Here is a 24,503-nt window from a genome sequence, read left to right on the forward strand (position 1 = left end):
AGTAAATTGATACATCCGGACCAGACAGGTTATGTCCCCAACAGAAATGTAACCCACAACCATAGGCGACTCCACCGGGTGATTGAAGAAGGGAGCAAGAGCGAGGGTGAAATGGCGGTTGTGTCCCTAGATGCAGTCAAAGCTTTCGACTCAGTGAGGTGGCTGTGATTGCTGGAGGCCCTGAGGGAATACGGGATGGGGCCGGGCTATGTTAGGTGGGCGAAGCTGCTGTACAGCGAGCCGCTGGCTAGAGTACGTACAGGAGTGGTGATATCCGATAGGTGGCAACTTAGCAGAGGCACCAGACAAGGGTCCCCGATGTTATATATTTTGGCCCTGGAGCCCCTGGCAGTGTACTTTCGACAACAATATGACATGATAGGCATTGAGGTAGGGGGAGAGAAACACCTAATATCCCTGTATGCTGACGATTTGCTATTATATCTGAAATATCCTCAGGAAAATCTTCAATATACTCTGGAGGTAATGGAAAGGTATGCAGAACTGTCGGGCATAGCGGTGAACCCACAAAAATCGAGCATGTTCCCATTGGGTAGTTACAGGGGAACCCCTCCGGAGCGGTTGCCAGTGTTGTCGATACCATGGGCGGTTGACTCCTTCCACTACCTCGGAATAGATGTGTATCACACGGTAGAGGAGGAACATTTGCATAATACCGAGGTGGCTGTGGGAAAAATCTGTATAAGTATGAAGTTTTGGGAGAAGTTGCCGTTGGCGATGATGGGACGGAGGGCGATGCTCAAAATGGTGGTCCTACCTAGGCTCTTACGTTTTTTCAGCAATATTCTGTACATGATACCTAAGAAGTTTTTTGCCAAGCTGAATAGTATGTGCAGAGACTGCCTATGGCATGGCACTCGGAATAGAGTGGCGCTATGGAAGTATCAGAATTTTTATGAAAAAGGGGGTATTAAGCTGCCCAATTTTGAGGCCTATTATGTAGCTGGCCAGTTGCAATATGTGGTCAAATGGCTCTCTGATGAGGTAACTCACGAATTTAGGCTGTTTGGACAGGACTGCACTCCGTTTTACCTGAAGGAAATTATTTGGTTGCCTAGGTCAGAAATGAAGGAGCGCCCGGGTATGATGTTGCTTGGGTGGAAGATGTGGCGTAGAGTATGTCGAATGATGGAGGACCCGTACCCGTGTTCCCTGCAGGTGCCGCTGGTGGCCTTGGCAGGGGAAGACAAACAACTAAGGATGATAATCAGGACCTATTGGGAGTCGGTCGGGCTGGTTACATTGGGGGATGTCTGGCAAGAGGGGGCCATTAAGGATTTTGAAGTACTAGGGGAAGAGGGGGGCTTGCATAGGGGCCAGTATGTCACGTATCTAAGGCTAGTGCAGAATATTCGTAAAATCTGGCCTGAGACTGTATTGGCGGAGGAGCCAGACGCCACTATGGGGACAATATATGACACATCAGAAGGAGGGCATGAGATCTCTAGATTGTATGAGATGGTGATGACCCGGGTTAGGAAGGAATTGACGCATTTGAGGCTGGATTGGGAAACGGAGGTGGGAGCACAGATGGAAGATGGGATGTGGGAGCGTGCTATGGGATACCACAAGAAGGTGTCCAGAAATGCCAGACTGCAACAAATACAGTTGTACATAACGCACAGAGCTCACATGACCCCGATGAGAATATCGAAGTTTGTAAATGCGGGACGACAAGCGTGCCCAAAATGCGATAAGGAAGATGCTGATATGACACACATGTTTTGGTCTTGCCCAGTGATTGAGAGTTTCTGGGGAGAAGTGGCGCAAAAGCTAGCGGACAAAGGGGTCACGCTCACTATAAATACGGCCTGGGCCTGCCTGTTGGGAGGGTTTCCCAGACCACAGAAACTTAAACATGTTGGGAAATTGAAGGACTTGGCATATGTGCTCTCAAACTGAAGGATTGCCATGGGTTGGAAGCAGTGCCATAAGCCACGGGTGGAGGTATGGTGGCGGGATTTGCAAAAATGGGCGGAGGCTGAAACGGAGGTATGGCAGGAGGCATGTAGCAAGTGTGGGGAAGAAGTGGTGAGTACCCTACTAGCATGGAGAGTATTAATAGCAGGACTGTTTGGAACAATAACGGATTCTGCAGTCTCAGAAGAAGGTGATACCCTGCCACACGCAGCAGATACGGAATGAGAAGAACAAACGAGCTCTTGAGGGGGGAGGGATTGATGGAGAAGTGGTCTTGACTAATTGATGTTCATGTGTTTTGTTGCAAATAACGCTGCCAGTTTGGTTTGTATTGTTTGTTTATTTCAAAAATAATAAAAACCGTTTAAAAAATATATATATATATAAGCCAAAACAATAGCCCCTTAGCTTGGGCTCTGTCCGGCCAATTGTCCTTTGGATCTCCCATTTTGGAGATGGTTTTCAGTTCATACAAAAATACTGCATAAAAGGTGTTCAGCTCTCCTGTTAGCCTCTCCCGATACACTTTTAAGTCTCTATATAAATGAAATGTCTCAAGTTTGATATGTGGTGGAATTGTTTCCCTTATTCCTTTTCCAGCAGCTTGTCCAGTTTCGCTCTGTTTCTAGATTTTGCACAAGTTGATTGTGAACCGTCTAGGTTACCTTCTCCTTATGATCGTATCGATGTTACTTATTTATTGCAGACTCTCCAGGCCACTCTGGCTTTCAGGCTTCCTTGACCTCTTTGACTGTGTATGTGCTTCGTGCCAAGATTTAATACTCTGGTTTTTATGACTTCTGTAACCCTCCTTGTCAGTCTTTCTCTCTCTTAGTTTCCACTGATCTCCATCCACCCTGGGCAATCCTGGTACCTTCTATGCCTTCGGGTGTGCTCCAGCGAGTTTCCGTCCTAGCTGGGTTGTTGCCGTTTTCCGTTCTCCATAGCGTCGCAGGCAAGTCAGCATCTGCTATTTGATGATGCATTCTCCACGATCCTCCCGTTCCAAGTGGAGGATTTGTCCCTTCGGATTGCCGTGAATTATTCTAATCCGAAATGTCCAAAGGAGAAAGAAAACAAGTTATTTTACCGAAGATAACTTTGTTTTCCCTCCTTGGACATTTCGGACAATCTCCTTACTTAACTGTGGGCGGCACAACTCCTTGTGTGCCGCTGCCTCTGTTATTCTACTCACCACCGCGCTGGCTGGGGCGTTGGGAAGTGGGCCTTGAATCGACCAGATGTAAGAGGTAGAACAGCAATCCCTCAGCAGGTGTCCAGTCATTTGGTCGACTGAAAACTGGTCGAATGACATTTGGTCGACGCAATTTGGTCGAAAACCAAAAGGTCGAATTTTTTTTTTATTTATATATTTATTTTTCGGGTTTTCGTTTTTTAAAAAAAGGGGTTTTTAAAGAAAAAAAGGGGGTTGGGGGGGGGACCCCCCCAAAAAATAAAAAAAAGGGGTGAAAATAAAAAAAAAAAAAAAATTCGACCATTTGGTTTTCGACCAAATTGGTTCGACCATTTGTCTGGTCGACCAATTTTTTTCGACCAAATGTCTGGTAACCCCCTCAGCACTCCACTAGTAAGCCGGGGTTCACCCAGAACCTAGGCTTCCTCAACTTGAGGGAACTTTTTTTAAAACATTTTTATTTTTTTATGATGCGCCCCTCTGCTGATAGGTGTGAACAGACAGAGGAGTAAATAACACAAAAGAGCGGGGAACACGCGCACCGCCAAACCAAGGCTGTAAGAAAGAACCATCAACAGGTTAATGTAAGCGGAAAAGAGCAAGCATAGGATGTTCCCAAATCCTCCCTGGCATACCTTGGTGATTAGTGGGTAGGACGTATGGCGTGTGGGCCTAAGGGAAAACAAAAACAGAAATTAACCCTCTACGCCTGGGATATGCTAGTAACAATAGGGCAAGGATGAAGACGCTAGCTTACCACAGTGGGGATGGAGTTGAGTTCTGAAGAAATGTAATAGTCCGAGAAACAACGGCGAGGAGAAAACAAACCAGGAAGTCAGTATAGGTAAGTAACCCGGGCGGCACGAGAGTCACACTAGTACCGGGTTGGTGCACAAAACCTGCAGAGCGTCTGAGAGTGCACATGATGGTTGTTGATATCCGGTGATATTTGGTTATGGAAATCCCCTTCGTGAGGGCCAGAAAGATCAGTAGCAAGAGGTATAGTCAATTGTTGTATAGGGCACTGATGACAGTGATCAAATGAACCCCCGATAAGGGATAGTGTCTTGGAATATATGGAGCTGGATTGTAATGAACAGAGGAAATCAGGAGTGCGTGAACCCCTGAAAGTGGTATAGGATCTTGAGCTTTTAGTTATTGGCGTAGCCGGGTGGCTATGAGTTGATATTACCACTAAGCCAGAGAAAGATAGATATTCAATAAGCAACGTGTAAACACCACAGTAATCTTAACGGGTGTTGGTCTGCAGATGAGAACAGGACGAGCGGGTACCGCCAAGAACGCTAGGCGGGAGGAAACCGATACACAGGCTGAAGTCAGCAACAGTTGAGAACCAAGACGTAGGAATAAGGAAGTCTGTGTCGGCAACAGACGGTATCAATGAGGCAAAGGAGTAGGCAGTAGAATGTCCGTGAAACTAGCCGAAGTCATATCGAGAATCCAAACAAGCCAGAACAATGGATAGGATAATGTTACAAATAGAAGCAGCATTCCTCACCAGAATGCAGTATTTAATGGCTGTTTTGGATGCAGAGCCTGTGAGGCAGTGTTGCGGGCGAGGTCAGCTGATCCATCACCTGACACAGCAAACGTGTTTGCACCAGGGAAGCGGCTATGCATCGAGATGAAAGATAAACACGGCAACTGGCGTGAGGGACCACTGCCTCCTATGTGTAACAATCTCTTGCACACCTTTGCAACGCTGGTTCCATTCACTTGCGTGGATGGAAGTGGCGCTGCAGGGTCCTCTTCTTGTCTTTTTTCGTTTCTTCTACAAACTACCCCTGCTGACATTTCAGTGAACAAGGGTGCTGGGGACAACCCTGCAGCCCCCGCTGCCCTTGCACACTGTAATGCCACAGAATAGGGGACTTGTTAGAAATGTTCGGCCCTGCGTAATTTTCGTACGGCCGAAAGTTGGTCAATTCTCCCATTCTTTTTTTGATCTTTTTTCTTTTTGTTAGTATGGATTCCGTCTCTACGGTCTGTCCTGGCCATTCAGCATAGTTTACCGGATTCCTGAACCACTTAAGTTGCTTTGTGGATATGCCACCAGATAAGGCCGTCTTTCCATCTCTGTCTCTTCTCTACTTCTCTACTTCTGCCAGATTCGGCAGTCTGTGGCCATTGTGTTCCAATGGGAGGAGTCCTTGCTCCGTTTTGTCCTGGCCTATGCGTAGTTTCCTGCGTCACATACCCACCACGGCTGCAGCGTGGTCACGCCACCGGGTAAGACGGTCTTTCTGGCCCCGTCTGGTACTAGGCTGTATTGCCTTTTTCTGCGTTTGAGTGTCTCTCCACACTACAGCTTGCTCCGCAGTGTAGCGCAGCACCACCCCTCCAGAAACCCTTGAACCGTCTTCGGGAATTGGTGTGTTCTTGAGAGCAAATGTGACATCTGCATTGAAAAAATGCAAGCCCTTCAGATCCATTATATCCAGAGGCAGCAAACACCTGACTTGTTGGTTATAAGAACAACCATAAATTCCTGTGATTTCTTTTAAGCGTTTCGGAATCATGGTAGTTTTAAGCCTCGTTCACAACCCTTACGATTTTGGTAAAATAATGCCACTGCTTCCATTCCAGGTTTCCCTATTTTTCCAGAGTTGTGTGATCTTAGGGAAATATCTTCATTCAGCTTCTAATCTGACTAATGTAAGAATGTTTACAGATAAATACACTAGGGATCAGTATAAAATGCAGTTTAAAATTGTCAAGTAGAGGACATTAAAGTGCAGTGAAGTAGTAAGTTTCTGACTTTGGAACAGGAAGATTCAGATCCAAATCCGAGCCTTTCTTCTTGAACAAAGTGGGGACAATCACTTTGTCTCCCTGTGCCTGTTTCCTTATATGCCTAACTTTTTTTTTATTGTTTACATGTAAAATTTATATGGTCTCAGTTCATCTTAATGGGTAACCATACACTCAGATTAAAAGAAGTAGCTGACAAGTGAATCCTGGTCATTACAAATGGTGCACACTAGGCGACCTGTCATTTGTTTAAGTGATTACATTAATTTGAAGTGGGATTTTCCACATGCCAGACCTGTGCCCGTTGTAACCCCTCCCTTAGGCATTTCCTACCATGTGCAAAATGTCCCTGGTTGGGGCACTTTTTGGACACCTGGTGTCCCACATCCTTTTACCTCAGTAACCCCATTCCATTTTTAGGAACCATTCTCGACTCTGTACCGGAATGCCCTATGCAGCATTGAGTCTGCGCCGCACCAGAATCGGAGCTATTTTGTTGCCAAAGCTCTATGGGGGTACAGAGGTACAGCCACCCCATCAAGCGCTGTTCTCATCCTCTTGGTTGTTCTGCATATCCGACAGCTCAGTAGCACCATTACAATGATTTAAATGAATTTTTTCTACTGCCCTTCAGCAACTATGAAGCAGTGAAGGTTCTTCATCAATGTTAAGAGCCTGTGACCAGCTGCAAATAAGCGTGCTTGGGCATGGAGTAAAAGGGACCTCTCTTCATGCATCTTCTTGCTAGAAATCCGACACCCCCATACCGGCAACAGGTCTGTTTGGTACTGGGTTCATTACACATCACTGCCACCTTATTTTAAACATGTGTGGTAGCTAGGAAGAAGGAGGCAGACCAGTTTTGTCATGATAAACAAGTAGTTTGTTTTTCATTCCAAAAAAAAGCCCTCTATCACTTTTCCATGGATTTCCTGACCTAACAAAACTAACTAGGGTGCTTGTCAATAGTGAAGTAAACAGTCTGTCCTCCATCTCAAATCTGATCTATCCTGACCCTGCCACTAAGAGAAAACAACAAAAAGTCCAGGAGAATGACTCACTTCTCCTGGATAGGCGTACCTCTGCCCTTTTAGCTGATTCTCAAACAGTTCTTGGCTATATATTTGATTCATTTGTACAGTTACTCTCGGGGACTTTGCCACTTTTCTGGTGTGCCTCTTCTTTCTTGAATAAGGCGGTTCTTTGCAGTGTTTGGGATTTTATCCCCTTCTTGCATTGTCTCTGTAATCTTGTTGTTCCTTACTTGCATAACCAATATTTCTCGTATCACATTAATCTTGTTCTGGCAAATTGCACTTCTCCTTAGCTCGAATACAGCCGTCCAAGCAGCTGTTTGCTCCCCTCTTCAGTTCCTGTCCTGTTGTACTAAGCGAGACAGGTTTGACTGTGATATTCCTTCTTATTGTTATTAGACCCTTCACTGAGACGAGTAAACAGTCTTGGAGCTATTCTCACTTTTATAGGCACTTGTCCGCTCACTGGAATGAGTAGGTTTATTGTTGTAGTTCTCGCTCTTATGTGCACCTGTCCTGTCACAGGGACGAATAAAGCTGCTGGGGTGTCCTGGGTCCCTGTATCCTCTCCCTGGTCTCCCGCCTCTCCCATTATCTTCTTGTTCACTGGCTAGCGTCACCAGGTCTTTCTCAAGGATAGGGACGACACTTGGAGTCTGAACAGTTCTTGTGTTCAATCAGTTACTTGGTTCTTCTTTCTGACCTGGCGGGGCCAGTGTAGAAACGGTCTGTGTTTTTGGACTGAACAGCCCACGTTCCATTGGTCACGCTACCACTCTCCTGGTTCTCCTTCGTGCAGGGTTCTCTTCCCATGCACAGCACAGCTCGGCTCTCTGCTCTCTCTGTGCCTCCTGGTTACACCCATGGGGCCTATCCACCCGACAGAGGATCACCCTGTTCTCTGCAGCTTCCACTTCTTGACTGATTCGATCTTCCTGGGTTTCTCACACTTTCCGTAGTCCTTCTCTTTTTATGTTGGCTTTCTGGGTCCTTCTCAGTGGAGCATTTAAGTCCCTTTTCTATTTCCGCTGAGCATTCTCTCTTGTTCTTTCATTCTTCATCCCAGTTTGGTTGGCTTCCAGCCCTTGAGCAATCGGTATTACTCGGCCACCTCTCTTCTCAGCATTTTTATCAAACATTTCTTCAAGTCGAATGTGCAGTGTAATGTTACAATAACAAACAGTGGCTTGTTCTAATGGGATTTCTCTGAATCCTGGATGGTACTGAATGTTCCACAATGAAGGGTTGCAGGGAGTTTCTTGAGGAAATGGGAGTCCTTGAACCCGAAAGGGGAGTCTCCCTGTGAGGTCCCGCATACTGCCAACCCTAGGGGGACTGTTGCATAGCAGGCTCACCTCCCTAGCCTCACAATGAAAGGCTCCCCTTTGGGAGAAGTGACGAAGCGCAGCGATTCTTCATACAGGCCTGGTGTATAGGTAGAAGGACGGCCTTCTACTTTCACGTACTACAGCGTCACATCTCTAGTTTACTAGTATGCCGTTCAAACCTCTGTTGAAAATAGTCTGATTCAGGCTAGAGATGTAGCACACCAATTCCTTTTATACACCTTGTCTAGTCTTGTGTTTTTTCTGTCTTCACAACAAGATCAGAACCGGTCTCTCAAAAACGAATTTACTGGCATTTGATAAGCCTGCCTTATTTGTTTCGTCATACGCATTTGTATTTGTATTTTATTGAATTTTATATAGCCCTTTTCTCCAAAGTGCTTTACATGAGAACAAATAAACATAAAGCAAGCATAAGATGATAATTGAACCACAACCTGAAAACAGTATAAAGAACAACTTACAATATTGCAGCAGTGAGGAGGGTGTTGGAGGGGAGAGGTGTGCAAGGGAGTAGTAGGTAAGAACGGGGGAAAGAGGGAATGTGAGGTAAGAAGAGAGGAAAAGGTGAGACTAGAATCGAGCAGGGGGAAGGGAGGAAGGAGGTAGGAAGGATGAAGAGGGTAAGGAAGAGGTGAAAGTAAAGGGGAAGAGGAGGAAAGGTACGTGGGGTGTTAGGGAGGTGAGTTGAAGAGGTAAAATTTTAGAGAAGAGCAAAAGGAAGGTTAGGAGGGAGAAGAGCGGATGTGAAGGGGGAGGCGGTTGCTGTGGAAGGGAGCAAGGAGTTGAAGGAGCGGAAGCGGGAGGGGACGCAGGGTGGAGGAGGAGAGAGTAGGAAAAGATTAGCAGAGCGGAGAGGATGAGAAGGGGAGTAAAGGAAAGAAGAGAGGAGAGGTAGGGGGGAGCAAGACCATACAGGGACTTGAAAACAAGACAGAGGAACTTGAACTTGAGCTGGGAGTGAAAAGAGAGCCAACCTAGAGATGTGAGGGAGGAGGAGATGGAGTCAAGAGGTGATGGAAGGCATAGGGAGCAGATGGCAGAGTGGTAGATCGATTTAAGAGGGGAGCTTATGCTTATTCTGTAAAATAATAAATATATTCTTTTACAGAATTCAACTGGCAGATGTACGGTCGACCAATGGTTATTTGGATTTTCCAGAAGTGAATTCTCTAATGGCAGCTGTAACCTCTTCAATAGTGCTTTCAAGGACTCCCTTCGACAATCTTTCAGCCAATCCATCCCGGTAAATTTGGATCTTGGGCTTTCCCAACCCAAATTATGAGGTCTGATCTACCTTCCAGAATGCAATCTCCCAGATGCATCTTGTATGTTCTCAATTAATGACCACAAAAAGTGCACTTGTTCTACCCTGTTGCCTAGTCATTCACTACTGACAAGTAAAACATGGGATACTGTATGCATGTGGAAAACTAGTATTTATGCCAAGGTGGCGAGTGAATTTTATACCTGGGTAGTAGTTTACTAACAGTTTACTACTTGACATTTTGCACTCTGCTCAACCGTATTCCTAACCCCTTCTAATCATCGATGATTGCTCCCTTCCAAGCCCCTCAGACTAATTTGTTTCTGCTATCACTTTCTTAGACATAAATTAAACCCCGCTGTTGACTTGCTCTACCCAGAATCGGATCTCATTCAGTTAGCCCTTTTTTTCCAGTGCTTCCATATTCCCTCTTCTAGCTTTTTCAAATAATTTTCAATTGATTGCGGTTAACCTCTGGAATTTGTCATATTTAGGGTTGAACACCTTCTATGTTTCTCATAGTGTCGGAGAGCTTTCTACTAAATCATAATTTGTTGCAAAAGTAGTACACCAACTGATCAGTGAGAGTGTTGACGTTGAACCTCTAAAACTGATGAACTTGTATATTGTCAGCGTAATAGAAAGTCGGGATAGGTGGCAAGTTGTGTAAGTTTCTTGGGTATGCCACCTTTCTCAAAATCCAGATAGGCAAAAAAACAAAAGTAAATTCTAGATTATCAATTGTCGACTACTGAATAGAGAGTGTATTCTGTTTCTTGAGCTGTTGATTCTCCACTAGGCTGTAAGCTGCAGAATTTGTGATGCTTTCCAGTGTCCCGCGATATATCTTTCTAGCCCCAAGTCCAACCCATTATTACATTTCCAATTTTCTAACTGCTTGCATTTTCTAAAAATCGATTTAAAGAACTTTCACCTCTGACCGATCAGCAGACAACTCAAAACCAAGGCCTCAAGGCTCTAAGGTCTTTATTAAGCAACTTAAAGTGCTAAGGAATTGGCTAGAACTGAAGCTACGATAGCAGGCAGTTAGCCTTTGCCTACTGGTGATGAATGAGTCGTTTGGGGTTTAATGCTTGAATTTCGCTGCACTTGCCAGAATGTGATTCTTCTCTGATTGTGAAGCCAGCACCACCACTCTGGCTCAGTTGTCTGTATATTAGCCCAGATGTCGGTCTTCTGCTGATATTCGCCAAGAATGCAGTGTCCCCTGGGGTCACCCAGCCTAAACTTGTTGGTGCTGATTGCAGACCGTGCTGCAGTCTCTCCCAGCACTTACCCTTTGACTTAGGCACCAACTCCTTATCCTGTATCTGTCCCACCTTCCTCCTCTCTTCTCTCCTCCTTCCAATACTCCCTCTTCTCCTTTATTTCCTTCTCAATCCATTTGCAAACACTAAGCTCTTCTTTTCCGTCTCCCCTCTTTGCTTGTCGTCTTACCTGTTTTCAATTCTCCTTGCCGCCACCACCACTGGCTGGCCTTTTTAGTTTCTCACAAACATGCTGTCCCTTTCTTCCATGCCTTTTCCCCCAATACCATCCTCCTTTCAACCTGCCTTAGCCCCTCAACACTCCTGAGGTTCTTTCTCTACTCTTTCCTTTAAGTTGTTCTCCCTTCTGAAAAGCGCTTCTGAACCTTATTCACTATACTCCTTCTGTTCTATTTTGATTGCTATTTTATTTCTATCGCGCTCGTACACAAGTGTTTCAGAGCACGACAAGGGAGGTGAACGGGGAGAACAAAACCGCGATCTTACTAGGCCCAATGACATTGAGAACGTGCAAGTGCATGGGACAGGGGGAGGGGAAAAGTGCATGGAGGGAGGGAGGGAGAAGTGGAAAGTGTGAAGCAGAGGAGAAACAGATAAATAACAATAAATAAATAATAGGCAACAAACAGTGGTAATGCAGCCAGCAATTTGCAAGTGCTAGGTTTAAGGCAGCAAACCGGGTAGGTCTGAGAAGTGCAGCAAGAAAAAGGGGGGCTGTATGGGTACAGATACAGACCCCAGTGCAAGGGGTGGCCCGGAGGCAGTGCGGGAGGGAGGCAGGGTGAGCAGGTACCTGGGCCCGAAGGACAGAGGGTGGCCAGGTGCACAGTGCCAAGAGAGAACAGCAGGGGAGAGGGGGAGCGAAGGCAGAAGAAAAGAGGAAGGTCTTGAGGTTCTTCCAGAACCGGAGATGGTTCTCCTCAAGTTTTTGAGTGGCAGGGAGGCTATTCCAGAGGGAGGTCCCAGCCGAAGACAGAGATCTACCCCCAGGTCGTTTCTTTGAAAAACGACTGACCCTGAGGGAGTTGGAGGTAGAGGAGCGAAGAGCTCGAGAGGAAAGGTATTTGCGGAAGGATAGCTGAAGGTATTTTGGACCCAGGCCTCAGAAAGCCTTGTGGACAATGCAGAGGGTTTTGAATTTAATCCTTGCATCCACTGGGAGCCAGTGGAGAGATTTCAGAGCTGGAGAGATACGATCCCAGGGCTTGAGGCCAAAGACACGTCTTGCAGTCCTGTTCTGGATTAGTTGCAGAGGGAGGAGAGTAGAGGCAGGTAGATTTAGAAAGAGGCTGTTAAAATAGTCCAAGCTAGAGAGAACCAGAGCTTGGGATACTGTCACGATGCCTGCCCCCGGAAAGCCAGACCAGGCCCAGCAACCCCGGAAGCAGGCATCATGCCACTTGAAACATGCCCAAAAACCCCAGTTAGGGGCTCTTTGGCTACATTCCTGGCGCCAGGCTCATTACAGAAATCTTACCTGTTGCAGACCATGCTGCATACCTACCTGATGCAGACCATGCTGCACGAAGCCACAAGCCAAATGAGGCTTAAAGGGACTACTTTACCTCAGGGACTCCTTTCCTCTCGGGTGGGGCTGTGGAAGAATACTTACCTGGGACTTCTTCCAAGGCTATTTAAGCCACACCCGGACAGCCACACGTGCTTCGCGTTATTCTGCTTGCTGCAGCGTAACGCTCACCGTGTCTTCAGCAGCTCCAGTCTTCAGCCACGCCCGCTTCAGCCCTGGAACACCTGGAACAAGAAAAGGAGAAGAGGTCAGTACAAAACCCTTACCTGAATCCTTGATCCAGCACATCGTCGATCTGGAAGAGAGAAGCCTTCTCAGGTGCATTGCCACGCACCTCGCAGAGCCGCGCTGAACTCACCAACCGAGGCTGCATTCCTTTACTCCATCGCGAATCCAGCATCTCCAGGCCATTCTTCAACACCTGGGGGAGACCAGAACAGATGGGTGAGCAAGGGCAATACAAACCACCCGCAAAGACTTAGCTGATTTACCACAGGGTGGTACTCATCTCATCTTGGGTCGGCGCAGTCAATTCCGCATCACCGCCGCACCCCGGCCCCTAAGGGGGAAAAAACAAGGACAATACAACCTAGCCCCAAAGACTTACTTGATTTACCACAGGGGGGTACTCGCCTCATTTCGGGTCGGCGTAGTTAATTCTGCATCATCGCTGTACCCCGGCCCCAAAGGGGAGAACCACAATAGACTTACCAGGATCTTACCAATTGCCACTTGGAACTCTTCTGGTGGTTTAAATCCGCAACCTGCAAGGAATCTGGCAGAGTGAAGATCAGACTTTTGAACTCTTACTAACAATTGGACTTAGAGTCAATACTGGAACTCACCAATTCCTCCACGCCAGTGAAGTAACTGGTCGTCTACGCGGCCCTGCGCTCGACGCAGGATGGAGAGCACATCTTTCCAAATCTTCAGGTGAGATTAAGAGGGAACTTCAGGAGTGTTCTGTGGGCAGACAAGGGGAGTGGGAAGGCGGGTTAACGCTCAGATTACGGGAGGTTAATTCCCTTTCTCCATTGCAGAAAGATATTCGTACGAGTCCAACAAACGAAGCTAAGTGGGTCTGTCCAGTCTGTCATCTCGGCTCTACGTGTTACTCTGGTGGAAGCAACAGCGGGCCAGTCCAGATCGACGCCCCCGTGGGAATCAGGTGAGCGTAACAGATAGCATGAGCTTCTGGGGGAAGGAGAGGAAAGGCAGAGTACCTCTGAGGAGGTGCAGTCGGAAATTTGACTTTTTAGAGACCTCAGATGTGGACGGAGAAGGAAAAGGTGGAGTCAAAGATGACCCTGAGGTTCTTAGCATCGCAGGTGGGGGTAGGAGGAGCGCCAAGGGAGGCCAGCCAGAGAGTGAGGGGAAAGGATGGTGAAGGTGTGCGGATGAGGAGGATCTCTGTCTTGCTGGCATTCAGACAAAGATCATTGGCGGAACACCAAACTTGAATGGCAGTTAGGCAATCAGAGATGAGAGAGGGAGAGGAGGTGGCAGAGGGCAGCCTGAACATGAGTTGTGTCGTCAGTGTAACACTGGAAATTTGAGCTGAAAGTGGCAATGCAATGGGCGAGAGTTGCCGGGTATTGGTTGAAAAGCCAGGGCGAGAGGTTAGACCCCTGAGGAACACCACAGGTAGAGAGGAAGATAGATGAAAGGAAGAAACCAAGTTGGACCTGGGAGGGTCGATCGGAGAGGAAAGAGGTCAGCCAGGCCAGAGCCTGATCAGTGATACCCAGGTTTTCACGGAGACGGTTGAGCAGGATGGTATGGTTGACCGTGTTGAAGGCAGAAGAGAGATCGAGGAGGATGAGGACAGAGGGAATGTTGGAGTCAAGGTTGGAGAGCAGATCTTCACGGATGTTCAGGAGAGCAGTTTCCGTGCTTCTGGCAGCTCTGAAGCCAGACTGGTGGTCATGGAGACAGACAACTGAATTGGAATGAAGGTTAAGCTGAGAGATGGCCAACTTTTCCAGGAGTTTGCCAAGAAAGGGAGTAATGGAAATTGGGCGATAGTTATCTGGACAAGAAGGATCAGCTGTGGGTTTCTTGAGAAGAGGATGCACAAAGGAGTGCTTCAGAGGGGAGGGGAAGGATCCCGAGGCAAAGGAGTGGTTGCAAAAATCAGCAAGGGCCGGAGCGAGGGTGTCAATGTGGTCCTTGATGGTTTTAGAGGAACAGGGATGAACCTGTTTTGACGAGGCTTTCATAGATCGGACTTGTCTAGCGACTTTGTCAAGGGTGAAAAGAGTAAAGGAGAGAAGGATGGTGGGAGGGTGGCTTAAGGAGGGTCAGCAAGCACAGATGGAGAAGGGAGAGGAGGGGTGTGAGTGGAGAGGGTGGACAGGATGTCCTGGGTTTTTGAAATGAAGTGAGAGGCAAGGGCATTGCAAAGAGCCAGCGAGGCAACAGGAGGGGTAGAGACTGCAGCAGGGTTGGCCAGCTCCTTGCCAATTTTAAAGTGTTTGGCCTAGTTGTTAGATGCCACAGAGGCACAAGCTTGAATGTGTACTCTTCTTGGTGAGGACAGAGTGTTGGTATTGCCTTTGTAACAGGCGACAGGCCAGTTTGTCAGAGGATGAACAGGAAGTCCTCCATTTCCTCTCAGCTGCCCTACGCTTATGTTTAAGTGTAGCTAGGTCAGAGTCCTACCAGGAATTGCAATTGGCTTTGGACTTCAAACGGATCCTCATGACAGGGGCAAAAGCATCAAGCGTATCAGAAATTGAAGAGTAGAGTAGAGCAGAGACAGGGCTGTGTCAGGATGTGACACAGCCAAAGGTGGAGGGGGGGGGGAGAAAGTGGTGGCAAAAGCCTCAACTGACACACGCTTCATGGGCTGGATGTCCGAGAAGAGAGGGAGAGATGAGATGAGAGAAGGGAGTGATCGCTCCAGGAGAGAGGAGTTGTCAGAGGGATGGAGAGGGGGAGGTCAGAGGAGATCAAGACATCGAGTGTGTGCCCTGCAGAGTGAGTTGGGCCAGAGGGGAGGATGGACATGGAGAGGGAGTCGCAGAGGTCATGGAAAAGTACAGAAGAGGAGCAAGGAGAGTCTAAATGTATATTTAGGTCACAGAGGAGGAGGAGTTGTTGAGTGGTAGAGGCCAGGAGGGAGGAGGAGAGGTCTGCCCACTCAGAGAGAAATGAGGTTATTTGACCAGGAGGCCGGTAGATGGCCTCCTGGTCTTCTGCACTGTTGTCTTCTCAGTTCTCTCTTCCACCTTTTTAACAGCTCCTCTCCCTCTCTCCACTGCTCTGCAAATCTAGCCTCCTGGCTGCACCACCATGCATTCTCTTACTCCTACTCCTGACTCTCACACAGCTCTTAATATCCACCTTGAGTGTCCCTTTCTAATTTAGCAGGTTGGCCCTTTGTCATTGTGATTGTATGGTTACATTAGGCTGGGTTTTTTGTGTTGGTTGAGTGCTATGATTTGTTGCCTTGTTGTCTGACTAGGAAATCCCCATACTGCCACTGGTTTGAAAGGGAAAGTGCTGGGGGGGGCACACAGACCTCTTTGTTTTACTTAGTATCCCTTGGCTCTGTTCGAGTCGGTTTCTTGCTCTCTGTTCTGGATACGCGTTCATGTTCCTGCCTCACTGTCCGTTTGCAACTATGGAGATGTCTCCTCAAATAGTCTGCCGTTTAAGTTGTGCTGCTTGCAGGCATCTGCCGCATCGGATCCACTGAAAAATAATGGCTGGAAGCTCTCATGTGGTTTAAAAGAAAAGCCTTTTCCTGGATTTAAAAGCTATTCCCTATATTTAGTAATGTGATGGCAGACATTTCCATGGATAATGGTGGCAGACCAAACATCACATGTTAGCATTAGAGTTTGCAGCGAATCCCCCTGTACCCCCCCAAATAATACAATTGGTCTCTGTATGAACGGGCAAGAGGGGATCCCTGTAGCTAGGACATTACTCCAAACTTGCAAATTTGATGCCACGTTTTCCTCCATGATCTGATGAATTATGTCTCCCCTAACCTTTCCCCATGTGCCAGCTAGCTAAGAGGTGTTTCAGAACTCCCCTCCTCCGTCCGTCAGTTTGAGAATAAATTAGGAATGTGTGATCATGGCAAGTGTGAGGAGCTTTGGTTTGTGTTAACTAGGGGCTCCATCTTCGAAATTTTACTGAAATGCACTTTGCACCTCTTCCGAGGCCTAACTGTTTTAATGAATAAAGTGATTCCCATTCCGAACCGAGGTACATCTTAGGCAAGTAAAAATGTATACTTAAGAGTTAACATATATTACAAAAGTGCATCTAATTTAAAGTTGAATTTTTACCTGAGTTCTTCTTCCAGTTAGGCAGTAATAATATTGGACCTCTTTCCTGTGCCACTGTTCTGCTGGTTCCACAGAACTCTGTTGAGGGAAGCCTCTGCAGGAAGCAGTGTCCTATGTTTCTGTTTCCTATTTTTGTCAGGAGTAATTTCACTCCCTGTTTTTGTCATCAGTATTTGCCTGTTTAGAGAGTACAGTGGGTGATACACTGCTTATCTATGGGGCACAAATCATTTCATACATTTGGCCATCATTCATTCACTAACATACATTTCTACAGAGAAACTAAACAAATTGTAATAAACATTTTGCTTCGGAAAACAGACGTGTTCCCTAGTTTAAACTGCATCGCAAATAAATAGCGCTACAAAACAGGGCATTGGATCACAAAGGAAAACAAAGTGAAAATTATCCCTGCTTACGTTTCAAGATGGGATGATGGGATCTGGAAAGGTGATGACTATTGTGCCCATATCACTCTTTTTGCGTGGATGTTTTTCCCGGAAATGCAAAATAATGAACAAAGTGTGACAAGACTTCCAATGTTTTATTGCTGTTTGATACTTTTCTGGGTGTACACTGCCCCCATCAGTCTTCAGCCACATCCCTAGGATTATTCGAGTTTTGTATAATCATTTGTGATGTTCATTCAGGACTGTAGTGATTAAATATTGAAGTGGTGAATGACTGCTCCAATTTCTTTCTATTTCTCAGTGTCGAGAGTTCAGAGGAGCCGGTGTATGAAAGCCTGGAGGAGTTCCATGTCTTTGTTCTTGCTCACGTACTGAAGAGACCCATTGTGGTGGTAGCTGATACTATGCTGAGAGACTCTGGGGGAGAGGGTAAGTTGCAAAGTTCTAGGGCTGGCTACACTTCAAAACAAGAGGCTTCATATATTAATTTGTTGGTACATAGATGGCACACTCTATTCTTTTCTTGTTCACACAAGCCATACAAAATGAAACTGTCTGCATAAAGATCACGGTAAACAGCACCATCTGAAATTCTCATCCGCAAATGAACATTCCGCCCAATCGTGTACACGCCACACACAGCTCTGTTTTTGCCGCTTATCAAAAGTATTCAACAATAACTTAAATATGTATTAAGAATCCGCTCTCCTTTTCCCTTCAGTAAATGAAAGGCAGTGTCACTTTAGAAAAAAGTCACTTTGAATGGGTCTCAACCAAACTGGCAGTGCTCTCACAAAATTGGTTGTAATGGTGAGACAAAAGGAACATGCTTGTTGTTGCACCATTTTCTTTTACAACTACATTAAGGAATAGTGGGGTAGTCTGCAACCGCATTCTCTCAAAAAATGTGGGGGTGTTATAGGCCCTTTTGTCTGGATAATGTTTGAACAGGTTTGGTCAAAACTAACTATGCTGCCTTTGCAAAAAGTTATTGGATAGTCGATTGTAAAATTGTGCCTTTGCGTTTTACATTTACAACTGTTTTCCATAAGCAGGAACCTTCTCTGAGTAAATATATTCCATGCATTCAAAACGTCGTCCTGCTGTTGTCACCATTACACATGCAGTTATTAGTCATGGAAAGAAATTCTTTACTTCTGATCGAAGGTGCATGGAACAGGGATAGCTAGCTTGCCAGATTGTGTCTTGTGATTAAATGTGTGGTGTCCCCTTTGAGTTCACTCTTTTTGCACAGCTGCTTAAAATACGATTGGCAAATACTTTTTTTGTCCCTCAATTACTTTACTATAAAATGAAGTGGGTGATGATGCACCACAACAGGTCTCAGTATGATTTGGCTCCCCCACACTCATTTTTAATAACATCCGATATACCTAGAGTAACAGCCACCCTCTGAGGCAATAAAAGCATTTCATGCCTATCACGTCCATAAAAAGTCCCCCTAGTTAGAACAATCTTCAGCCGATTGATTTCTATGAATCCATAGAAATGAATTTTTTAAATCATTATTGAATCTGACAAAGGGAAGTGCCACAGAAACCATGAGAAGGAGTTTGGCATAATACCTAGAGGAGATCAGGTACCATTTGCACCTTAGTTATTTTGATCCAGATTCTTTAAAATCCAAGAATGTACTTCTGTATTAGTAACCTACAAGAGATTTGATCGTTTGAGAATTGTAAATGTGGATTTATGCTGGATGCATGTAGTACATCATGGAATCTTCTTTATATTCAAAATTTCGTATATTCCCTGCAAACCTTTGAATAGCAATAGAATTAAAGTTTTAAAATAAAGTTAATAAAATAATTTAATTATAAAAATCTTCCAAAGTCAATAGACTACCGTATTCCTTTTCAAACTAATGCATATAACCTATTGCAGTCATCTCTCTTCTACATATTGCTCGCTGTGATGCAATGTGTTATTATTTTGGCCTTTTAGGTCTATTTTCATACCTTGTGGCCCTTTTTTCTCCTGCAAGTATTTGTTTGACACTTATTCTTTTGCTGCTCCCTACTGACAGTTTTGTTATAGCTTCTTCCTCAGACTGTAATTGTTTTTTCTTCTGTATGAATTTGATTAGACATCTATCAAGGGAGCCTAGGGTAAGCTAGAAAATAGTATACACATTGGAATTATGCAAAAATAAAACCATTTAGTCTTTCATGCCCATTGCAAGTGTACAAACTGCAGCCTATGAAGGGTGCACAGCAGCAAGGGCTCCTGGAAGACGGGAGCCATCAACTGTCAGATTTCCTCACCTCCCGTTTGGTGAGGGGCTACAACATTTTTTTTTCCCTAGGCAAAATGTGTGTTCTTCATTTTGCTGCATGACTTTAATTCAGGATCGCCTGGTTGTCAATTTATTCTTTCCCAGGTCACTTAAATGACTTGCTCCTTACAGTTTTCAGATCCATCTGGGCTTCCTGATGTTTTATTTTGGTACATGCCTTTCATCAAGGAGTGCTAGACATATGGACAAAAGAAAATTGCGATTGCATGCTAATCTGCTTTGTTGTTACTGTCTGGAGTAATTTGGTACCAAGTCCTGTGACATTAACACTAGGTCCCCCCAGGATATGTGAAGCATTTTTTCACCGATTTTCCATTGAGAATAACACTATAAAGCGATCCAAGTCTTCATTGTCCTAGGGAGATGAGTTTCTGAAGGTGCAATCTTTAAAGAGGAGAGTGGTGCCTATTTATGCGAAAAGGCTTCTAGACATAATTAATCCCACACTGTTATGGAGGGTTTCGTGGAGGTGCCGCATGAGAAGGGATAGGCTTCTAAGTTGACTGCCTCCGTCACCCCAGTGTTCAGCGACTGGTGACTTGATATTCAACACCATGTTGTGTGTTACTGTTGAGAGATGATAGATAAACTATTGCTGTCATTCTAGTATGTCAGATCAATTCTGGTAAAAATAAAATAAGGTGCCTACGCTCCAAAGTTGGCCTTGAGTGCCTTGGTGCCCACATCTTCGGCACCAAATGATGAGCCCTGTAAGTAATTGCCAAAGTTCAGCAGTCGTGAGATACTGTGTACCAGGGAAACGACAACAAGAGACATGCCACAGAAGGATTGACTCTTATTATCCCTTCAAAGTTGGTGACATCAATTTTATGGCACCAAAGAAAATATTGCATGTCCTCTTCGACTTTCGACCTGACCTGGAACAGGATACAGTACTGCTGAAGACAATTCCTGAGCATTCTGTTTCAAGTCTATCGGCTTTCGAATTAAAACAATTGAAAGATAGGCAGATATTTGCTTATGATACAGTGATTAAGACCAGTTTTTTTTTTTCGCCTTGACCTGCCTCATCACTCCATATTCCGGGAAAAGCTCAGTCTTTGGAAGCCTTCCTAAAGGACCTTGTATCCCTTCTTGATGGCAGGCTTTCTCCTAAAAAATATGATTTAAAGGAACACATTTCGGGGCTGTTAAATCCCCCCTCCCTCACCCCCCTCCTCCCAGGATCTTACCAATAAGGGTTTGAGTGAGGATTTTGATTTGGATCCTCAAGTGGAGGGTACCGATGACTTAATTCCAGGAGACAGTTTGGAACCTAAGAAGGGGCCACCATACAAACCTTACACTTTAATTCCTGTTGATGTTATGTAATACATTTACTCAGTGAATAAGGCTGTAGAAGAATTTTCACTTTGGAAAAGGATACGATAGCAGAGGATTTACATTTCTTTTATTATTTTATCATCAGTGGAATACACAAAAGCACAGTCGGTGTGTGTATTTTCAGTAATACATTAGTCTCATCTCTCTTGCACTCCCAGAGGGAGATTGTCAAAAGATGTGTTTACACTTGAGGAAATAACATTCTACTGGACAAACACCAAATCAATCGGCTGAATATTTGTAGCATTCAGATTCTGCATATAGGCTTGAAACCCTTCCTAGATATTTATAGGACTCTTAGCAGTGGAGATAGCAGAAATACGTCTTTTTCTTTTCATTTGAGTACATCAACTCCGTCAACCATAACCGTTGGGTTGGAGAAACATGTGATTTCCAATATTTGAGGAAACACTTCTTAGCAATTAGGCATGGCAAATTAAACAGCCTCCAGTGCTCAGCAGTTGTCATACCAATGACCCCAAGGAGATATTTCATGGGAGCCAGTGAATGGGAAATTATCATCCATGCCAACACCTCGGCCACGTCGGCCCCGAATTTTAATACCAGTGGGCATGTGGAGAAAATCGGCCGGTGACTTGTACTTGCGGCATGCGATGGAGGTGCCTAGCGCGAATTTGTCAATTTTGGCTGGGGTGTCTTGCAGCCAGTTGAGCACATTGAACTGTATCAATATGTTCATCGTGAGCAGCTCAGAAGTAAATTAACGGTGTGTTCTCTGTTTCGTTCCTGCAAGTGGATTTTTAACATTGGTAAAGAGGCTTTAAAGCATGTATGCCCCAAAGGGCTACAACGTTCATCGTGAGCAGCTCAGAAGTAAATTGACATTTCAAACCGCTGGGAGTCAGCAGAGCTTGCCGTCTTGGCCCCCGCTGTCTTTGCTGCATTACCTAATCTGGGCTAATCTTTTCCACCTGCTGGGTCGGGCGGCTGCTACTCTGCTTAATTGGTTCTGCCAATATAAAAAGGAAGGCACAGTGTGTAGCGCGTATGGGTGGATTTTGGCGGAGTGAGCTAAGGTGCAGTAAGGTAAGGCAAGGCATTTGGGTTTACTGTGATTACATAAATACAGCTGCAGGAACCATTTCCTTTGTTCAGTGCTGCTGGACTATTGACATTTGGTTAGGTAAATGTATCCATGGTATACGGTTTGAGAAGTCATAGTGCTGTCCTATTGTTTAGGTCTCAAGTGAACACTAAAATGGGGAAAATAAAAGCAAATCTGCATTGTTACCCCTTCAAAACTGGTGCGCGTGTCAGATAATCGTGAAGTGTTCGGTAGGTTTTTCATATCAATGATAAATCTTCCTGACTTGTGTCAACCCCAGAACTTTTTATTTTGACTAGGTAACTATTTTGCATTGTCGTTAGGTGAAGGGGGATCTTTTTCACCTCTCACCTAGTCTCTCTTTTTATGGGTGAGCTTTTTATGGCTCTCCATAGTGTATGGTTGAAGTTATAGTTTCCTTCAACTTTTGGGCTTAGGCTGGGTTGCCCCTATGGGCTGCCCTGTTAATTTCTCTTTCATGTACTTGGGTGAACTACAGTTCCCAAGTAGTAAAGAGGGATTTGTATCCCCCTTTACATTTTCTATAGTGAGCCAGCACACCCCACCGTATGTGAAATGCTGGGGGGGTACAATGTATCCCCTTTCTTACTTACCTGGTAAGGTTTTGCCACAATTGCGAGTTTTACATGAATGGCTGGTGGCAGTGGTTTTACCTTTTGATATTTAGTTTTTATTACTCGCAATTCAGCGTCAGTAATGAACAATAGGGGCACCATTTTTCTAAAATGGTGGGCTCATTCTTTTTTCGCCATTTCTAATTGCCCCCCAGTGGCTGTTTTGTCTTCGGCAGAAATCCGATTCCCCGACCAGGCTCCAGAGTGTATGGAAAGACAGGAAGCGGGAAGCGACGAGGGTTTCCAAAACTCTGCATCCCTTTGTCTTCCACCTTGCCTCAAAGGGAACAACTCCCAGTGGGGGGGCTGGCTGTCCTGATTGGACAGCCAGACCCCACCCCCCTTGTTGTAAAATGCAGAGGTTGTGTTGTTGTTCCTGATAAAAACTCCAAACCTGAAAGCTGCTGACAATCCGACCACTGGAACCGAAACCAAAGAGGATGATGAAGGAAATGCAGCTGAAACTAATTCCAGCGACCGGAGAGCCTGCTGTGGGGGACCGGAGCATGCTGTAGCCCGTCCTTCCAATCGACTCGGGGATTCCAAAAAGGACGGCCAGAGCCTGGTGAGACCCAGTAGACCCAAGAAGACCTGCATTTGAGCCATCCCACTTCATGCTGCAAACTTGCGGGGCTGCAATACCCTGGGACCTCGAGCCATTGTGCGGTGGATGGTCTTCCGAATTCCGTATCTTGCTGAAACCTTGTGGGCATCCTGCTGGACATCGAGTGACGTGAATTGAGTCCGAAAAGTCTGCACCTTTCAAATGACGAGAATCCGACCAGCGATATTCTGTCGTCTTTGCACCTGAAAAAGGCACCAAATCCACAGCTGCATCCAGTCGCAAGGAAAATCTGGCCTGGCGCTTTCTTCCATGAATCCTGCTGCAAAGGTCCTTCCAAAGTCCTGTCTTCCGTCTTCTAGACCAAGGAATCCATCGACCTGGTTTTTGGCTGCATATCCTGAAATCTTCCTGCTGACAAACTTCTTTGCTGGGGTACTGTGTTGGCTGGGGTATTTACTTACCTTCAGTCTCTTGTGATTCCTGTCTATCCTTGGCGTGCTACTGTGATTGGTCTCGTCCAGTTCACCCAGGCCCACTGGTGGAATCTTCCTAGGGTGTCTTCTCTGAAGTCCCTGCACCCTAACTAACTTTCAAAGTGAACTACTTACTTGTTTGCCTAGTATTCCTCATGAACTCTGACTTTGCCTGCAACTGAGCCCTATATCACCCTGCCTACTGCCGGCTCCTAGGCCACTAAGGGCCACCTTCTGCCTCTGAGAGAACTCATGTGCTAGAATTGGGAATGGATAGATGATTTAAAGGGTCTGCCTTGTAAAGCAGAGCAAGTGTTCAAAAGTTATTATTTTCTTCCAAATGGTATCTTAAACTGTGCGCCAATTCCTATATTGGTTGAATGATAGGGTGAATGCTTCAAATTTAGTCAAAACCACATTGTCCAGGAATAGATTTTATTTTTCATTATTCATTTATTTCTCTTATTTTCCAATTTTCAAAAAAATAAGATGCTTTTGTTTTCCAATTTTCCAAAATAAAGGATATATTGTCTTTGCCTTGTTGTTTTATACATATCACAACATTTTATCTCTGTACACGTGTTTCACCATGTATTTGTGTCCAAGAGACGTTACTTATGAATATTCCTTTTATTGACTGGTTCAATATCTGCTTTGAACAAGCCTATAAGGGCCCTAGCGGACGACACTATCGAGGGTTAGTGTGTGCTCTCCGACATACCACTGTCATTAATATGATTAATTTGAATATGGGGAGACATGATATTTTGTGTCTTAGTGTTGATTGGGGTGAAGAAGAATCAGCATTTCATCGGACATGTTGTTTTGAATGTCTGTTTCAATCCAGCGGTAATTTCTGTGCAGCTATTTATGAACCATATTTCAGAATATCTAGAGAAGTTTGTAGTTGATTCAAGAACCAGTGTTTTAATATTGGGGGGTTTTTAATAGCACATTTTTGGATCAGCACTAGTATGAAACTAATGGAAGGATGGCCTCAAAAATCTCAAAAGAAAGAGT

At 45.3% G+C, this 24,503-nt stretch overlaps 1 protein-coding gene across 5 annotated transcripts in view; it reads left to right on the top strand.

The window, feature by feature from the left end:
• Window positions 1-24,503, top strand: part of OTUD7B (OTU deubiquitinase 7B) — a 932,635-nt gene that overhangs the window by 702,502 nt on the left and 205,630 nt on the right. For all 5 annotated transcript variants that reach the window (XM_069652344.1, XM_069652353.1, XM_069652334.1 and 2 more), the window contains one exon: window positions 17,385-17,512. In XM_069652344.1, coding sequence (XP_069508445.1) covers window positions 17,385-17,512 — 128 coding nt within the window. The remainder of the gene's footprint in view (window positions 1-17,384; window positions 17,513-24,503) is intronic.

Source organism: Ambystoma mexicanum, chromosome 1p (genome assembly GCF_040938575.1).
Source record: "Ambystoma mexicanum isolate Mex_15411 chromosome 1p, UKY_AmexF1_1, whole genome shotgun sequence".
In the NCBI taxonomy this organism is placed as follows: domain Eukaryota; kingdom Metazoa; phylum Chordata; class Amphibia; order Caudata; family Ambystomatidae; genus Ambystoma; species Ambystoma mexicanum.